The sequence below is a fragment of the Solea solea genome, chromosome 2 (assembly GCF_958295425.1).
Source record: "Solea solea chromosome 2, fSolSol10.1, whole genome shotgun sequence".
NCBI classification, from domain to species: Eukaryota; Metazoa; Chordata; class Actinopteri; order Pleuronectiformes; family Soleidae; genus Solea; species Solea solea.
The window spans coordinates 19,708,533-19,727,214 of NC_081135.1; the positions used below are offsets into that span (position 1 = coordinate 19,708,533).

General features: G+C 41.1%; 1 protein-coding gene across 1 annotated transcript in view; it reads left to right on the forward strand.

Annotated features, from left to right (window-relative positions):
• clybl (citrate lyase beta like) overlaps positions 1-17,673 on the forward strand; it is a 56,191-nt gene extending 38,518 nt beyond the window's left edge. The window contains exons 3-8 of the mRNA XM_058623015.1: positions 3,553-3,741; positions 7,997-8,098; positions 9,437-9,530; positions 10,329-10,496; positions 14,717-14,841; positions 16,347-17,673. Coding sequence (XP_058478998.1) covers positions 3,553-3,741; positions 7,997-8,098; positions 9,437-9,530; positions 10,329-10,496; positions 14,717-14,841; positions 16,347-16,439 — 771 coding nt within the window. The 3' untranslated portion in view covers positions 16,440-17,673. The remainder of the gene's footprint in view (positions 1-3,552; positions 3,742-7,996; positions 8,099-9,436; positions 9,531-10,328; positions 10,497-14,716; positions 14,842-16,346) is intronic.
• The last annotated feature ends 1,009 nt before the right edge of the window (positions 17,674-18,682 follow it).

Genomic DNA, 18,682 nt, shown 5'->3' on the forward strand with positions numbered 1-18,682 from the left:
TGCGTGCGCAGTCACACTTCAGGCAGGCAGCCTTCACCTACGATAGTCTGCAGCTCATTTTAAGTGGCACCGCAAGTTGCACAGTAGGGTGCAAAATGGCAGCTCTCAAAGGGTAAACAACACAGAAAAACAACTATATGCTTATTGTGACATGTGATAGAGAGTATATAGTGTATATACACCTTCACAATAAAACAATACATCACTATACAATATAAAGGCACCATGTCAGTGATAAAAGGGGCAGTGAATGCACATACATGTAATTTTTTGCCATTCTGTCTTTATTGCTGTTTCACTTTGAGTCCATATTGTTCCTTTTCTAAGACATGTCACACCTTTTTTTGTTGTTGCCACCTTCATACGCAGCGTATTCAAGTTGGAAAAATTATTCCACTCTGCTTGTTTACTGTGTAAACCTATAAACAAAGAATCAGGGGCAGTGTTGTTTTTGCCGCACAGGTAGACACCGAGATGAATCCATGTCTGTGTATAAAGGTGGGACAAACTGACTCTGCTGTGCTACACTGGCATACAGCACTATGTAAAATCATGTGTGGATTGGTAATGTCTTGGCTTGTTTGGTTCAGTGTAAACAACCAGGGGGAATCTAACAAGGTGTCCTCAATATAGTGGGATTTCTGTAAAGAGCTATAACTACCACTTGCCCTGACGGTAAATCTCAATCAAATGAAAGGACAGAGAGTGCCAGTTTTCACCCAGAGCCTTTCCACAGGCGATGTTTGACGTTGCTTGTTTCAAGCAGCATGGCGGCAGCTGGAGAGGAAGGTGGTCCCGCTGTGGCCTGTACACACATCAGTTTGGATGCTCCAGTCTGATGTAGTGTCTACAAGGCAGTACCCATGCTGGGTCACCCATGCACACCACTCTGTAGGATCCTGAGCAATCCAGTCTCAGGCTGTGTGTTAAGGAGCTGCCCTCGCTCTCCTGGAAGGTCAGCCTCTCTGCACTTGAAAGCTTCATGTGTGCATCTGTGCGTTCAACAGCCATGCCCGCTTGGCCAACTGCTCGCCCGCCTGCTTGCCTGTGTGTCAGCTTCTAATGATGAGCATGATGGAGGGAATCAAAGAGGAGATGGAGCTGACGTTGGGGCGAGATCTCCATGGGACACCATGTGATTGGTGAGGGAGCTTTGAAGCAACTTGTTGGACGGCTGTCCATTAATGTAAAATATCTGTTTTTCAAAGGGCTTTATTCAAGCTCAGAGTAGTGGAGCCCATAGGGGTCAAGGTGTCTGGCAGAATAATCTCACTCTCACTTTAGATGGAAAGAAAGATAAAAAGAAAAGATGGTGAAAAGTGACCTGGCCATCTCCTTAACCGTTCCTGGTGTCACGGTTTCAGGAATACACCCAGATAAGAAAGAAAGTGCGGTAGACAATTAGCAGTCTCTGTTTATAAAAGAATTTGATACATGCAGGCTGCCTATATATCAAGCTAAGGTTGGCGCTGGAGACATGACTGTCTCGACTATTAGATCTGTAAATTTCATAAACAATGCTTTTTGATCATTTTGATCTCTATTTATCTAGTTTGGTCAGGGATCAGTGTGACTCGCGGTACATAAAGCAGCCTGCAGCTCTCGCATATCAATTTTCTCCGGTCACCATGAACGGCAGCAGGACAGACAGAATATTATCCACCAAGTAGCAGGTTTATGAATAGTGAATTATAGCTGCGTAAATCGCTGCCTCCGTTTTAAGTTACCAAGATACAGTCACGGGTCTGTCTCGGCTTATGAGAGCGACAGTAATAGAGAGCAACAGAGAGGTTACAGGAAAACGGGAGTAAGACTCAAAGATCACAGTGCACTCATCATACGGCGTGACAATCCCCCTTGTCTCATTCAATGAGGTAAAAGGGAGACATGGAAGACACACAGCGGTCCAGCCCGCTCATGACCCCTATTAAATCTAAGCAAATCTTTGATATGTACTTTGATACCATATTTTATTGATACTAAAGGGGTGTTCATAATATCAAGTAGAGTTCTGCATGTCAGGAGATCAGACGCAGGGCTGTTTTGTCTCAGACGATGTCCCGTGACCTTTTAGGGGTCCCCATAAGTTCTAATACAACTCACCCTGGGTCAACTCTAGTCCTTTTACAAGAGATTGTGATGAATGGGCTGTCCATGTTTTATCTGTCTACAGTTTTCCTCCTGCAGTCACTTTACTCCAGTAATCAACATACTAATGATCTGTTAGTTTGAATAGCTTTTTCAGATGTTGCAAGGCAAAGAAAACGTATTGCACTTGTTGTTACGTTATGCTACATGTTCACCACCCATTGGCATATTTTGAATTTCATTTTAATGGGTGCACTTAGCAATAGGTGTCAGTTTAAGAGTAATGTTTCGTGGAATAATAACAAAATGAAAAAATAGAATCCCTATCTGAGCATCTTCAAACAAATATACAGGCACTCAAAGGCTTCAGCCTCTGATCTGATCTGACAACTCTTAAGCTACTATTTCCTCATGCTGCTTTAACTCGGACCACATTTTCCCAGAGAACCTATCTCCTCTCACTATAGCCAGACTTCTCCTCATTGCGTCCCCTTTTCTCCCCATTCCTGTTGCTCAGCATCTGGTTTGAATATAGCATGTGTGCCACTGTGTTACTGATAGAAGTTGGGACTGTAGGCTTCTCTTTGATTTTTTTTCATCTCCCTCATCTCCCTTCCTGCTCAGCCTGCATTGAGGGAACAACATTGAGTGTGCAGCCTCCGTTTTGTTAAATTGGGAGACAAATATATGCACACTTGTGCCTTTTCCATGTTCACGTTTCTAATTCCATATTGATTTATGCTTAATTTAAGTTCCCAATCAAGGTATTGTGTTCTGAACACACTAAAACACAATAAAAAAAACAATACTACTAATTGTCCTCCTGTTTTATTTGCATCCATTATGGAGTAAAGCATTTGGATTATTTTGGTTAAAGCTGCTGTCAGCAATGTTGTGATTAAGTTGATTAAGTGATTAAGTGATTAAGTTTTGACTCATTTGTGATTGGATAAAGTATTGTGCTACACATAAAAGGCTTTTTTTACTTTCTTAATTCTGAGACAAAGATACATGTCACTGACCAAATACTCTAAAACTGCAATTGAACACAGATTTTAACAAAAGTATTTTACTAGCGGCAATCTTAACACCTTGGTACAGTGTGGAGGCCATACAAACTGTTTTATGTGTAAACAAACTATAAAAATACTTTTCCACACCACTTTCCTCTTACACCCGGAAGGCGATAACATCACTTTATTGTAGAAGTAACACTGTAATTCCTTTTCACACAGCACAACTTCACTTGTAGCCTTGTATCCAGGCCCAAAATGATGATGACTGTCAGCTATCTGCAAACCCTAACCTGCAGCTTTCAACCTGTCAGATGCTTATTAGGTTATTTATGCCCCTGTCTTATTACTCACATGCTCTGTAACCACACTTGCTTTCAAAATGTACAGTTTTGAATCTTACGCTTTCACTTAGTTTGATCTCTGTCTGTTTTATGCTTGTGTGCTGCAGACCGAGGCCAGAGAGACCATTTCCAGGGTGCTGGCGGAACTGGATCTTGGCCGGACGGAGAAATGTGTGAGAGTGAACTCGGTGTCCAGTGGCTTAGCTGAAGCTGACCTGCAGGTCATTCTGCACGGCAAGGTTCTGCCTCCTACCGTCATGTTGCCCAAAGTGGAAGACGCACAGGAGGTGCAATGGGTAAGGCACAAACTAATCCAAAATGAGTTGAATGGTGTCACTTTGAAAGTGCTTCTTTTTTTTCCGGAATCACACAAACACCAACAAACTGTTGGAATACATGCAAAAACAAAACAAGCCTCAAAATACCCACGACATTTCACTCTTTCACCTCTCAACGTCTTAAAATAACACAGTAGTGCTCTTATACAAACTCATGAAGTAAGAGGACACCACGGGAATCTTCAAAGCAATCATAACAAACCTTTCCATTTCCCAGTAAAAGTGGGAATCGATCCCTGTGGCAGGACTCGGGGATGGACTGAGTGTTTTTCTTGGCTGCGGCTCAAGAAAAGGATGACATTTCTTCAGATTAGCTTCAGAGGCCTGAAACGTTTCTGTAACAGCACAAAATAGTTTCTTTTTCTACTTCTGAACTTACTGGAGACTGCCTGGAACAGTGTCATATGCTGTGGCTAAGAAATTAATTCAACTTAAAGCACTCAGACAGCTCTGATGAAGTTGTATGTGCAGCAAACTTTTGTCACCTTCTTTCTGATTTTCTCACATCTTGGTAAGTCATGATGACGAGAGATGAGATAGATCACACAGATGTATCACAAAGTCATAAGCCAGATTTGATATCCCATATTCCAAGTTTTTGCACTTTTCCAGTGGCTGCCTGGAAAAAAAAAACTGCATGCATAATGACTTTTTTTCTTCTTCTTATGAAATTAATTCTGTAATTTGTTCAAACTAACTGGACCTGTGCCCCAGTTAAAAGGTGCTTGCCTGGGCTTGACCGTCCCTCTAGCTTTCTATAAAGGGGCGCTGTACGGATGTCAGGTCGTTAAAGGTCAGGAGACAGTGACATCATTAATGCAAGCCTTTCTGATCAACTCCATATGGCTCACTTACCAGGAGGAAACAGGTTACTGTCTGTGCATGTTGGCAGAGGAAGACCACAAATGGATGATATACTTTTTTTTTTTTTAAATGTGTATAATTGATATGATAATAAGAAAATGGTCTTTGTGGTTTTTGGACCCCACTGTGTAAATAAATATAGTCAAACGACAAAAAGTGAGCAGGAAGCTTCTAACTAGTGGTTTTAATTAGAACACATCTATTTCCTGCTGCCCTCTCTTTCTTTTCTTCCAAGTGTAATTGCTGACAGGTGTTCACTAATTCCTTCCCTGAGCTCATTCATGTCTGCTTTTGCAAATTTTACTCACTTAAAAAGACACATTTATTCTAATATTCTTTGGGGAAACATACAATATTATCATTATTATTATTGTTATTAAAATTGCAGTATACACATTTAAGATCTCTTTTATTTTTAAACACTGCAAATACACTGTAAATCGGTTTTAATTTTAGATCCTCGGTGTGTTTCTGCATTAGCAGGTGCGTGTGTTCTTCTGACACAAAGTCAAGTTTCTGGACGGGACCTTGATTCTTTAATGTGCGCCCATGTGCGCCCACCCCACAGCTTTTGCTGTGTCTGCTTTGCATATTCTTTTCTGTGTGTCTGTTTGTGTGTTTATGTATCGGTGTTGTAAACATGATGTGTCTGATGTTTTTTGTTTTTTCTTCTCCCCCCACTTGTAAAGCTGTGCTGTAAATCCTTTTAATTGTTTATTTTTCTCTTTTTATTGATATTAGCACAAGAACCTCCAGACTGATTTGTTGCTAAAAGATGGACTTGCTTGTTTCTCTTTGTGTGGAAATCTTTAGCTCTGCCTTTCTCTTCTCCCCCAGCCCTTGTGTGACTGACAGGCCTTATTGGGCTATAACAGGCGTAACTCCCTCCTTTGTCTGAGGACAATTCTCACACAGATTCGGAGCCATGTGCATTCTTCGCCCACCACACTATTTGGTGTGCACTGGGACCAAAAGAATCGCACCCTGTCCTGCTCCTCCTCCTCTACTCCTCCTCCTGTCCCCTCCCCTCATCCCTTTCTCCGCTTCCCCTCTGTGAAATGAACACTTCAGCAGGCCGGAAACATTTAATCTGGCCCCCTTTTGAAGAAAATTAATTGAAACTTGTCCCACTATAGCGTCCTTTCTCTAGCTCCATCTCTCCCTCCTTCTCTTTTCATGATTGGGTGGTGAAATTGTCAGAGGGCTTGTTTGTAGCGTTGCTTTGAATGGCAAGAAGAGGTGTTATTTCTTCTTTCTTTTTCTTTTCTTTTTTTCTATTCAGTTGTGAATAACAAATTAAAGGGTCCTACATTTGAGAGCCATTGACAGCTAATGGTTGCTGTATGCACTAGAAGAACAATGAGCGAGGACTATAGTGCCTCTTATGCCGTGTAAATCAGGCCCTCAGAGTGTATAATAGCTGGAGAGTAGAATACAGCAGAGGGACAGAAACACGTCGTCAAAGAGCATTGGAGGATTTTTAGTCAGTGGTGCCGCATTGAGCCGTCATTTGTTTTCCTTCAGGTGAATCTAAATAGCCCCCTTTGCTCGCCACAGCCTTGTTGGGGTTTGTGACTTTGCGTGGCTCAGTGTAGTGGTGGTAATCTCCGTGTGTAATATCAGCTAGGTTTCCCCACAATGGGCCATATCTACCTTGTTTCCTCTGTCACAGAAATAGGTTTATCAACACTCTCTTTTCACACTCCTCCTCGGACCCCTGCTCCCACCCTTTCCTGTGTCTGCGAGGAGGGGGGGGGGGTGTATTATGCTAAGCCCACAGCGTTAGTTTTTATGTTGCCATAGCAGCCTTGCTCCCACAGGGTTGTGACCTCAGATGATTACAGTACAAAGCCTATTGGTCTTGAAAACCTCTTTGAAGATGAAAAGTCTTTGATGGTTTGTATTTATGCAAATCTCTCAGATATGATTTATCCAACTGAGATTGAATGGAGAGATGATTAAAATTGCCTCTATTTTTTGAAATCCTTCAATGGAGGCCCACTCTTTCAGTTTTGAGAACAAGAGTGGTGAATGCAAGCGCAGGGGTTATTTTGCTCTTCATTTAGGAAAGATAGCAGTGCCATACCTGAGGTTATTTATATCTGTCTTTTTCCTGGTGTGTCAAAGAGGGAGCGAGAAAATGGAGAGGAAGCGGGCACATGGAGTAAAACATTTCGAGTCTGCTTTTTTTTATAACTCTTTTTTTTCCCCTTTTTTCTTTTTTTTCGACTGGCTTTGAAAGGAAATATCTGACAGAGGGGGCTTTTGTGTGTTTCCAGATGATAGATTTAGGAATTTGGGCTACCCCACTGGCAGTCCAGGGCTAGCTGTGAACTGGTCTGTTGGAAAAAATTGGAATGCTTTGGTCTTCAAAGAATTGAACTTGGTTTTAAAGCCCTACTTAGGTGAGCTTGCATATTAGCAGGAGTCGTGCAGAATAAAGGCCTCAGCAAAGTGTCACATCACACTCTGATTGTTGCTCCAGTCTCCCTGTTCCCGACCATGGAGGGAGGGGGGGGGGGGGCGCATAATAGAATAATGTAGGAGTACAACACACTCACCGACATCTCAAAACTTGTTTCTTCTCCCCTTGTCGTTTTTTTCGTTTCTTCTGGGGTTTGCCGTGCTCGTTTGTGCATGTGCACATTTACATGTGTGCACACTGTCTCGGGGGAACGCATGCTGTAGTTGTGCAGAGCCTCTGAAAGAAGGTAGAGCAGAAGACTTCAGACGACGGGGGAAACCCTGGTGATAATGTAAAATATTTCATTTCATTTCACTCGCTTTTGTTGCCGCTCTCCTCTGCTTCCTTTTACTGCTATTTGAACCCTCACAGATGTGTCTCTGAATAAGGACTGCACTGGGGATGGTGTAGGTAATAAAGGTGTCAAGATTTGTATCAAAAGTGAGTTTTTGAACAGTAAGATTTGTTTTTTTCCCTTCCCTCTCTGTCTGTCTTACCCCTGCAGTGGTTTTTCAAAGATGTGTCATTTACCATTATCGCAGCTGAACATTTTTTGTCTCGTATTTTTAAATTCACTTTGGCATAATCGCTCCAATGCTTCGGCACTGACACTTAACCATTACGGTGAACAGAAATGGTCGTCAATGCAAAATGTTCTCCCGAAGCACATTATCAACCGTACCACAAAACGATCCAATGTCTGAAAAGGTACTTGTACACATGAGAGTAATACTACAGTATGTAATGAATGTGATGACTGTTATCGTGGGAAGTCGTGAAAACAAATGAATTCACTGTGATTATTTAGAGGTGTATTGTCTTCCATTCGAGGAAACCGTGGGTGTTGTTAATGAGCCGTGCATGAGGTTGTCCTTGTGTGTTAAGTTTGTTGACAGGTTTCAGCACAACTTGAAAGGACAGACACTGACAGAACCCATTCGCCTGGTCACCTATGTGGAAACCGCTGTGGGCCTGCTCAATTTTAAGGTAAATTACAAACAAACCACCCCCTCCCCCTCCTCCCAAAAAAAAACTGCATGCGTAAGACATTTAGCTGTTTCTCCATTGTTCACCTTAGATTAAAGACGGCATCAGCGAGCCGAGCATAGCGCTCCACGTGTCCAAAATGAAAGGCATTCAAAGCTTTTGGACAGTCTCTCAAAATCAGCCTTTTTTTCTACTTCCCTTCTGTCTTTATGCATGTGTGTGTGTGTGTGTGTATCCCTGTTCCAGACATGCTGACATGTTTTAATTAGAGCAGTTTTAATATCATCATAGTGGAAAAGTTCTTAATGATATTTTGGCAAGCATCAAAGCAGTTTCTGTTATAGTGCAGCACGACCTTCAGCTACATGGGGAAAAGGGCATGGTTTTTCTGGGTATTTGGAGAGAAACAAGCTGTCCTCCCTACTTTTGATTTGTCTTTTAGCTCCCTGCTCTCATTCTGTGACAGTGTTTGTGGGCTGTGAGTGTGTGCCTGTGTGTTTTGATGACAGGGGGTTGCCTCTGTGTGCTTTCTTGAGAACACCCTGCATCTTTACCCAGACTGAACCCAAGGTTACAAGCATGAAGAAAAAAATCGCTGTGGCACAGCCAGTGGTGAAATTAATTTGGAGGCCAACAAAAGCAGGAGACATGTTCTTATTGTTTCACTCTGTACACAGCAGACAGTGGCATTCCACATGTATTTTTTGTTATTGGGTTTTTTTTCTTACCCGCTAGTTATGGTAGCCATTAGTTTAGACTTGTGTTTCAGGGTTTCACCTTTAAAAAAACCCAAACATTTATTGTATTATTTTAAATTGTGTGTTGTTGTCTTAATCTTAAATAGCTTGGAATCTTAAAGGTACATTCTTTAATTAGCCAAAATAACATTCGACTTTGTAAATATGTGCTAGAATAAGTATAAGGGGTTAAAGGCACGACTTACCAGGCAATGCCTGCTTTTCTCTACTTGTTATTCATGTCTTGAGTCAGCCAGGTGTCTTGAGACATCTCTTACTGCTCCTGTTTGTGTTGGTTTATGTTCTAAATGTTTACTTTATGTGCCAGGTGGTTGTCAGGGAGAAAAAAGCTGCTGAAGATTATAGTTTGACACAGTATTTATTGGCAGATTTGTTGGAGAGGATCTGGTGTGATTATGCTTTCTCTGTCTGTAAAGGAATCACAGAAACCCACATTGTTTGAACTACTGTGGGAATATCGCAGTGTAATTAGATTTCCTCTGCAGTGTGTATGCCAACATGTCCAATATGTCGTTTCCCCTTTGGATCTGTGTCACTTTAGTCAGTCTGTATTATGCTAATATACGTATGCTCTCTGCAGGCGGTGTGTGAGGAAATCCGTCGACTTGCTCCCAAGGCTGGTCTTCACCATGACGCTGTAGTGTTTGGCTCTGATGACTTCTGTGCCAGCATAGGTAGACTTTTTACATCTTAGCCACAGTTGTTCTTTTCTCTTTTTTCTCCCCAAATAATTCATTATATAGTGAAATGTAGAGAAATATGTTTATATACAACTACAGAAAAAGTAGTCTTTGTGGATTTATTATGAGAGAGAGTTCAACACGAGGTGAAAGTAATGACACATCTTGTTGGCAAAGCTCAATTATCTAATATATCACAAATCCTAGAGATTTTGACCACCTGCAGCACAGTAAAGCAGTGTTTAAGCTGTGTTTAAGTCATTATCTACCTTGCCTTCCTTCTGTGTAATTTATTTTATAAATCAAATGCAAAACTCTCTTGACACAACTGGTTATATGAATTTAAAGCACTTGTTACGTCCTCCAGCTTTAGAAAAAAAAAAAAAAAATACCATGTACATTTACAAAAAATAGAGTTTTGTGGTACTTAGAGTTTAATTATTCCAAGTTATACTACTTTGTACTTCACCTCTCCTGTTTCAGAGGGAAATATTATTCACTCCCTTACATTTATTTGAGAACTTTAGTTACACGTTACTTTTGATATCAATATCGATTTTGCACAAAAAAAAAAAAGTATTAAGCACAACATAAAGTTAAGGAGTAGACCAGTGGTTTTCTAAATGTTGAAGATTCTAACATCTGTCTGAAAAGCAGCCAGGCTATCATTTCAGACATCTATGCATAATTAAAATATCCACCCACCAAGAGTTTATGTGATTTTCCCACCTACACTTTTAATTGTTATAGATACCTCATCGTAAAAAAAATATTCCTATGCTTTCTCTCAAGGTGCCTCGCGGACTAAAGATGCCAAGGAGCTCCTTTATGCCAGGCAGAAGGTGGTTGTGACCACCAAAGCATTTGGGCTACAGGCCATCGACCTGGTCTACATTGACTACAAAGATGTGGAGGGGCTGAGGCTGCAGGCCAGAGAAGGAGCTCTCATGGGCTTCACGGGTGAGGAAGGTTCCTCTTATTTGCATTTTAAACATGTCAAGTCCTGATCTGAGCATGTCTGTCTGTTTGAATGAGATTCCTCTCATCTCTGCAGTTACTTGTTATTCATGTATACTGTATATTCTTTACTTCTCTATGATGCGACAGATTTCCATCAACTTTTTTTGAGGCAGGCATCTTTCAGTCAGTCAAACAGTTGCCATATCTTTGGTTGGTTGTAACTTGCTCTTCTGTCTTGCTCTAATATATAAGGAAGACGTTTAGGTAGGAGCAGGCTGCATCTTATTTGACTTATTTTTTACTTGTATTGCACATTGTACTGAAGATCTGACATTTGAATGACCATTATGTCTCATTTTAAGTCTTTGCTTGGCGGTGTCATTTTTTAAACACTTATACTGCAGGAAACTTCCTGTCAGATATTTGTATCGTGTCTTAATGGTTTTGTGTCAGTATCTGTGTACTTATATACCTACTTTTGCTTGTACGCAAATGGGCATTGTGTGCTCACCTCTGTAAGTACGATTAAAGGGCTTATTAGCCAAGTGAGGTAGCGTCTACTTTAGCAGCACTCTGTGTGTGTGTGTGTGTGTGTGTGTGTGTGTGTGTGTCTGTAGCCAGGCAACCCTCTCAGAATGTGTGTGTGTGTGTGTGTGTGTGTGGGCACCTGCAGACTGCATATAACAGCCTGCAGAGGGACAGACTGTCTCTTCCAAAAGTGGATTTTTCATTCAAATTGTCTCTCTGTGCTCAAGTCAGTCCCTGTAAGATTACCACTTAATTCAAAATGTCCTACCACAAAAAAAGTGAAAAATAACTATATGTTTCAATTTTTAAAGTGTTAGGGTAATTTGTGAACACACACACATTTGTATGAACTTGAACTCAACACCATTGGACCATCTTTTCGATGACGCTTGCTACTGTCTCCTACAGAAACCTGAATTTTCAGGTGATCTAATTTGCTACTTTTACACTCTTGTGTTACAGGCTTACAAGAATGTTTCTCAGTTTACATCAGAATTACATAGTACATTTGTATCCTAATGGTACATTTACCCAACGACAGCAGATAAATGGGCTTAATTGATGCTGTGCACAAATATGCAATATTTGTAATTCAACTCGCTTAATGGTTTTTTGAATGATTTCTGCCAACAGAAAGTCACACAGTAAAGCACGAGTTGTTGACCAGCGCTAACAGGGTATAAAACCCAATGAATACCGGCAACAGCCGCTCTATGAAATAAGTGGTCAGATTTAATATGGAAAGCACCATTCAAAGTGTTGGATTAGTGGCTTACAAGCCATGGGCACTTTGTACAGTATAATCTTAGTAGCTATTACTGGCCTTGGTGTGCTCAAGCAGTAATTAAGTGCTGCCAAAAGCCTCTACCTGTGCAGTAATTGATCTTGGCATTGCCTAAGCCACATGCAACACCCATTAGCACCAAGAAACACTGGTGAAACGGTACAACCTGCTTGTTAAATGTGATGGTGTGAAGGTAAAATCCTACAAAACTATATAACTATTAAGTCAACTTTCACTCAACCTACCATTAGCCATACATTGTTTTGTTTAAACTTAATGCTCCCAGTGAATGTGTTCTCCCCAATACACAAGATGGTAACACAACATTCACTGCATTTGACTTCCCATCGCTGGCCAGAACCCTGTCTATCATTGGTCTGAGAGCACTTTGCTAAATAGCAGTCCTCCAATGAAATGCCAGCACTACATGGATGGCAGGCCAGGGTTGGTTGCAATGAATGATGTATTGTAAGAGAACCAATGGCTTGTGACCAAGGGTACCTGAATATTCCTTCACAATTCCATTCTCTTGTTGTACTAGACACACATACACACATTTGCACATCATTCGTAGTGAGTACACTCATAGACGTAACGCATTCCCTATAGCCCCTTACCTTGACCTAAACCCAATTCTAACCCTAACCCTAAACTTGTCTTAACGCCTCAAAAACCCCTTTTAAGGGATGATAGAATGTAAAGACCAGCCAAAATATCCTCACTTTCCTAAAACGTCCTCACTCCCTATGGTTTATACATGTTTTGGTCCTCACAAAGATACCAATACAAGAACACACAAACACATACACCTTACTGTACATTTATTCCTGCCAATTTTGTTGTGGAAGCACGTTCCCATCTTTAGCCAGGAGGGAATACACACCTCATTCCTCAATAATAAAAACACTGGAGAAACAAAATGCTGCTTTTAATTTAAATGCTGCCGCCAACATGATGCACTGGCCCGCTCACAAAATCACACACTTTTGTGTGTCTCCACTGTGGCTCTGGGGAGTCCTCAGGCTGTTTGTTCAACAGAAAATGTGCAGTTACAGCACAGGTGGATGGGCAACGTTTATTTTTTCCCTCCATCAAGAGTCTTTTCAGTTTTATAGCATCCTTGGTGAGTCACACTGGATGACTGAACACATGTATCACACTAACCCCTGTAATGCAGCTGCTTCTTTTTGGTGCGGCATCTGATATCAGATGATGAAGATGGTACTCACTCCAGGTTTAAGTCAAAACAACAGATCTTGATCTTCGGTGGAGTCATCTTAGGTGGTAAGATAGCAATTTCCACCCCCCCCGCTTGTCCACAAAACTACTTTGGGCAGTGTTTGTCTCTTGTGTCATCATAGGCCGGGGAAAAGTGTTGTTTTCTGTTTGTATGTGTCCTTAAAACTCTCGCGCCATATTAATCATCTGCTCTGAGATGACGAACTGTGATTTTGTTCTTTCTCGAGCAGCCACAAAGCACTTGTTCATGAATTCTCCCTCTGAGGCTGTGGTTTCAGCCTCTCACCAGCTGACTCACCACAGACCTGCCAGCATAACATTGTCTCTTGTCACAACGCGCTGCTTGTTTGACACCCAAACCCAAAGAGCACTTTCACTTGCACTTTTCCAGCTGTAAAGACCCATTTAAAAACATTATTTCTCTGTGTTACTGCAAGCTAAGGGAACTAATCATGTATCCATGTCAAAATACAACTTTTTTTTCTATTTTATTACACAGGTAATATTACACAGGTAATACCCTATAGACACATATTGGTCTACTCTATTATTTTTTTATTTAAAATAGTTGTTTCTTCTTCTGTGTTTCTAAATTGTCTTGTCGGCTGAATCAAACTCTCTAGGCATTCTCCAAACCTGAGTTATAGTCTTTCTGCTTGACACACACACACACATCATTTTTTGGGGGGTAACTTATACACACAAGCAATTTAAAGCTTTGTTGTAAATTGCAGTTTATTCATTAATTATGTTGTAATGTTACTAATTGTTGAAGCTTTTAACTGCAGCGGGTTGATTGTGTAACTGTGGCGTGTATTATTCGGAGGTTAACTGGGGTGAGCAGAGCTCGATGAGGGGAGTGGGTTCTCTCCTCCCCTTTCCTCTCCTCTTCTCCTCCTCTTTCCTGGGCTAATTTTTTTTTTCCCCCTCCCATGCAGCCCGCCTGCTTAGCCACCTTGAAGGATTTGTTGTTGGCGACAGAGCTAAGCCCTAAAGTGTCGAGTTCCTGCTGGCTGCCGCTGAGCCATCGTTCTCACCAGACATTTCATAACCTTAACTTATCACTACAAGTTTGATCTGCAAATGTACACGGGATTATGTCTGTGGCGTTCGCCCACGTTTTACTGAGAGGGAGTGGGAGCATGAGGGTTGGGGAGAGAGGGGTGTGAAACTCGGATGTTGAGCTGCGGTTCCCGCTGGATATGATTATATGCAATTTTTGAAATTGTCTGAGGAAATGTATGCAGACATCAAGCGCATGCAAATCTGAATTTGTACAGTTTGGAAATTATTTTTTGTGTTTGTCGTGTTTTTGCTTGTTTCTCTGCTTAAGTCCATCCATATTGATTTCTGTCTCATATCATAACTAGATGTTAAGCAGAGTCTCTCCTTGACAGCAGGGCTGTGAGGAGACATGAGACGCTTGACGTCTCTTTGACTCACTTCTGTGACAGAGTTTGGTCTTCAATTCCTATTTTTCCTCTTATTCTATCTTTGCCCTTTTCCCACAGGAAAAGTCTAAAAAATAATTAGCTTTAAAAAAAAAAAAGATAAATGACACAAATTGTTTTAATATTAACTTGTGTGAACAAGTAAAAAAATGACTCCTTCATGCGCTTTAATAAGATTTTCTGTTTCTTTCCCTCTTCCTCTGTGTGTCTGTGTGTAGGTAAGCAGGTTATCCATCCATGGCAGATCCAGCCTGTACAGGAAGAGTTCTCCCCCAGTCCGGAGAAGATCCAGTGGGCTGAGGAGCTCATTGCTGCTTTTGAGCAACATCAGAAGGAGGGCAAGGTAATGTAAACATCCTTTTCCAAAACTAAATCTCATTAATTTGTAATTTTAAAGGGAAATAAATAAAATAATTTCTTGTATTGTAGTGTTCTGGTCTAAAATAGTAGACCTATTTGCTTTTTTTGAGTTTATGTAAAAAAGTGGAAGAAAATGGGTGATAGATCATTAGTATTATTTCTATCATATTATTATTCAAATGTAATTTTACAGAAATAATATACAAATACCTCAAATAGAAACCTAAAGTTCTGCTCATTATCATTTTCTAGCACTTGTCCAGGTTGTATCTGTTACATTTTCAGTAAGTTTATATGCAGTAACATCATGGAAATGTCACTTTATTTAAAGACATGCAGGCCCTGAGTAATTCTGTTTGAAAACAAAACTTTCTCAGAGGAGAAAAGCACTATATAGAATGTTTGTGTTGAGGCGACAGGAGTCTGTCTCCGCTGTGAGGCTGATCCTTTGTGTGTCCTCTCTTGCACCTCTGTAGTTTCAGAGAATGCACATACTGTACTGTATATCCCTGGGTGACTCTCAGAGACATCACAGGAGACGTCTCTCTGTGTGTGTGTGTGTGAGTGTGAGTGTGAGTGTGAGTGTGTGAGTGTGAGTGGGTGTGTGTGTGTGTGTGGTGGTGGTGGTGGTGGGGGGGGGGGCATTTGAGCAAATTAAGTGTACAATATTATTGTTCCTAATTTAGTGCATGGTTGGATCCTGTGTGTTGAGCTCTGTGGGCTATCTGCTGAGGTAATACACAATCTGCCCACACCTCTCTTCCTGCCAGGGCTGCTCCTACTAAGCATCGCCCGAGGGATTCATATCCAACCCATCCCTCTGCTGTAGTGTGTGTGTGTATACTTGTATTTGTTACCTCTTTGGGGCCTTTTTCCTGACATAAACACTGACCTTGTCAGGACCAGTAGGCCTCATGGAAACCAAAACCTGGTTCTAATGAGATAGAACAGAATGTCTGAGGACCTGGTTAAGTTTAGGGCTGCACTTTGAATATTGGTTTGGTTAAGGTTAAGGTTAGTGTTGCGCACTGACTGGTTATGATTAAGGTTAGGGATGAGGCATTGTCAAGGCTATCCAAATAAAAGGAAGTCAATGCAGTGTCCTAAGAAGAATAGCTGCGCTAACCGGTGTGTGTGTTTGTAATGGTTTGAACAGAGTGCACGGTCAGTCTCTTTGTCTTACAACACGACAGGTGCCTGCTTTTCATAATTCTCACCTCCAGCCAGTGAATACATCCAATATCTTTAGTTTGTGATTGTTTTGTTTATTTTATAATAGTATTTAAAACCAGAAAATATTATAATTTAAACACATTCTTATTTGCCTTTTCCTTTTCGAGCTAGAATGAATGAAAGTTTGAAATACATTATGACAGAATAAGAGTCTGAAAATGTCCATGTTGCATTTGTCATATCCACAAAGTACAATCACTGTAAATGTCTAATGTCTCTCTTTCTGCTCTTGCCTCTGTTTGCAAACCTGTTCAGGGTGCGTTCGCCTTCCGCGGCAGCATGATTGACATGCCCTCGATGAAGCAGGCGCAGAACATTGCAGCGTTGTCCAAAGTGATGCCAGAGTAACGCAGAGTGCGGGACAAAAAGGAAGCTCACGACTAAAGTGGGACCCACAGTAGCACTTGCAAAAAAAAGTAATGATTGCCAGACATACGGGAAGACTGACATTATTGGTTTTAATTTCATTTTGTAATAATTGTTGGTGCATTAAATTCATCTGTGTGTTATTGCAGCTGCAGATGACTGTTTTTTCTTCTGTCGAGGCAAACACAAACTCTGCACATAGTGAGAAACAACGTCAGCAAACCTTTGGAAACCAAGTGACGGAGATTATTACTCTGTTTAGGCACTTTCTTGGCAGCGCATGCACCATCATGACACTCTCCATTGTTTGTGTGTGTGTGTGTGTGTGTGCGCGCGCCTCTGCCTCCCATCACTTCTAACTCATGATGAATGCTCTTGCATCTCCACGGTCCAGGCAGCTGGGCAAAAGGGTAAACAAACACAACAAGCCACTGTTGAGGATCTATTCATTGGGCCCCAGCCTTCCAGTCAGGCCTCAGCCCCCTGCCCAGGGCCTAACTCACAAACATCAAAGTCCTGCTCGCTGAAAGAAAAAACAAAAACAAACCACCGATGGAAGTGTGTTAACTCACGATTTAGCTTTTTTGTGTCAGTCTTTTTAGCAAAGACACGCAGCTCGCTCTGTGGAAGCTGCGAGCCTGTGGTCTTGATGGAGAAGGCGTGCAGCGTCAGACACACCATGACCTGCACGCAAAAGTAAACACTGCATACATTCACATGCTGCGGTAGAATACTTAACCTGATCTCTCATTTAACACAGAGAGTCTACCTTGGATTTCCAGCCACTGTTTTTGAGATGACTTAACCCGTTTTTCTTTTTTATAGCGGCATATTTAAAATAAAACGGCGTTTAATCAGCAGTGAGTGGAGTGAAGTAGTTTGTTGTGCTGTCATTAATAGAAGCACAATGGTGCTCTTTGGAGCGCTTGTGCACATGTGACTTCCAGAGACAGTGAAGTGGATGTGATGTAAAGACTGAGACAGATTAGTGACCATGTTGCTCCAGCAGACCAGGACCGAGGCTTTGTCTCTCTGACTGTGGATGGGAGGATAATTGGGGGGGTGTTGAATGGTTAATAGTGCCATTGGTGACCATGGTAATGAAAGGCACCATACCTCCCTTAGCCACCTCATCCACTCATCTCTCCCCTTCTCTCTCTCCCCTAATGTATGATCTATTGTGTCTGGGGCAGGACTGTGATCTGTGCCAGGCCAGGCCAGACAAAAAGATCGAACCCACTCCTGCAACCCGGCCAAAAAACCCACAACAGTAAGCTGTCTCTCTGGCATTTGGCCACATATTTTTCTCACACTGACAATATTGTTTTATTTAAATAAATCTTCCTGTCATAGATTTTCATTTTACTTATATTTATATTAGCAGCAAAGCTATACTCTTAACACTGCCATTATAGCTGACAGCACATTATTTGGGTGGAGCCATTTTGTGAGGATCTGCAGAACACTTGAACTTGGAGGGACATAAAGGATAAAATTATAAAATGACAAGTGCCACAGAAACACTGTGTAATGATTGTTCAAATATAAATCATAATAGATGTTTGTTTTTTCATGAAAAGGCCCATTCCATTGTGGCTTTTTAAATACATTTTATTGGTGGCAGCTACATTTTGTTGCACACCAATCTTAAATGAATAAAAGAACATGTTTTTGAATAAAACTCTTCTTCTCCCAAATTTTAAATAATAAAGATTAAAAAAACAATGCTAATTGTCAGATTTGTATTTTCTTCAAACATGAGTAAGGGCTACACCTCATGGACTGTATTTAAAATAACATTGCTGTTGCAACCAGGCTATTAAGAGTAAAACAATACATAAACGGTTTAGTGCAAGAAAAGCCATTAAATTAACAACAACTAGGAACTAAAAGTGAAGAACAGGGTGGATGGCTGCTGTTAAAAACACAAAATAATCCAAACCTAAAGAGAAATCCAAAAATGGAGCCTGTGTCACACTAAATAAAAAATCAACAAATAGAAAAAAAGTATGAATGGATTGTTTTATTATTAGAGCGCTCAAACTGATACACAATACAGTGCATATTGCTGTTTGGTTGCAGATTGTCATGCTAAAGAAACAGCAGTTTCAGTGTGTTTGAGGAATGTCCATCACTCCGAGTTCATCAAGGGTGAATGTTATTGTGAAGGAGGAGATTAGTCCTGGCTTTTCCCAGCAGCTCTGCGCCAACAGGTGTCCTCACAA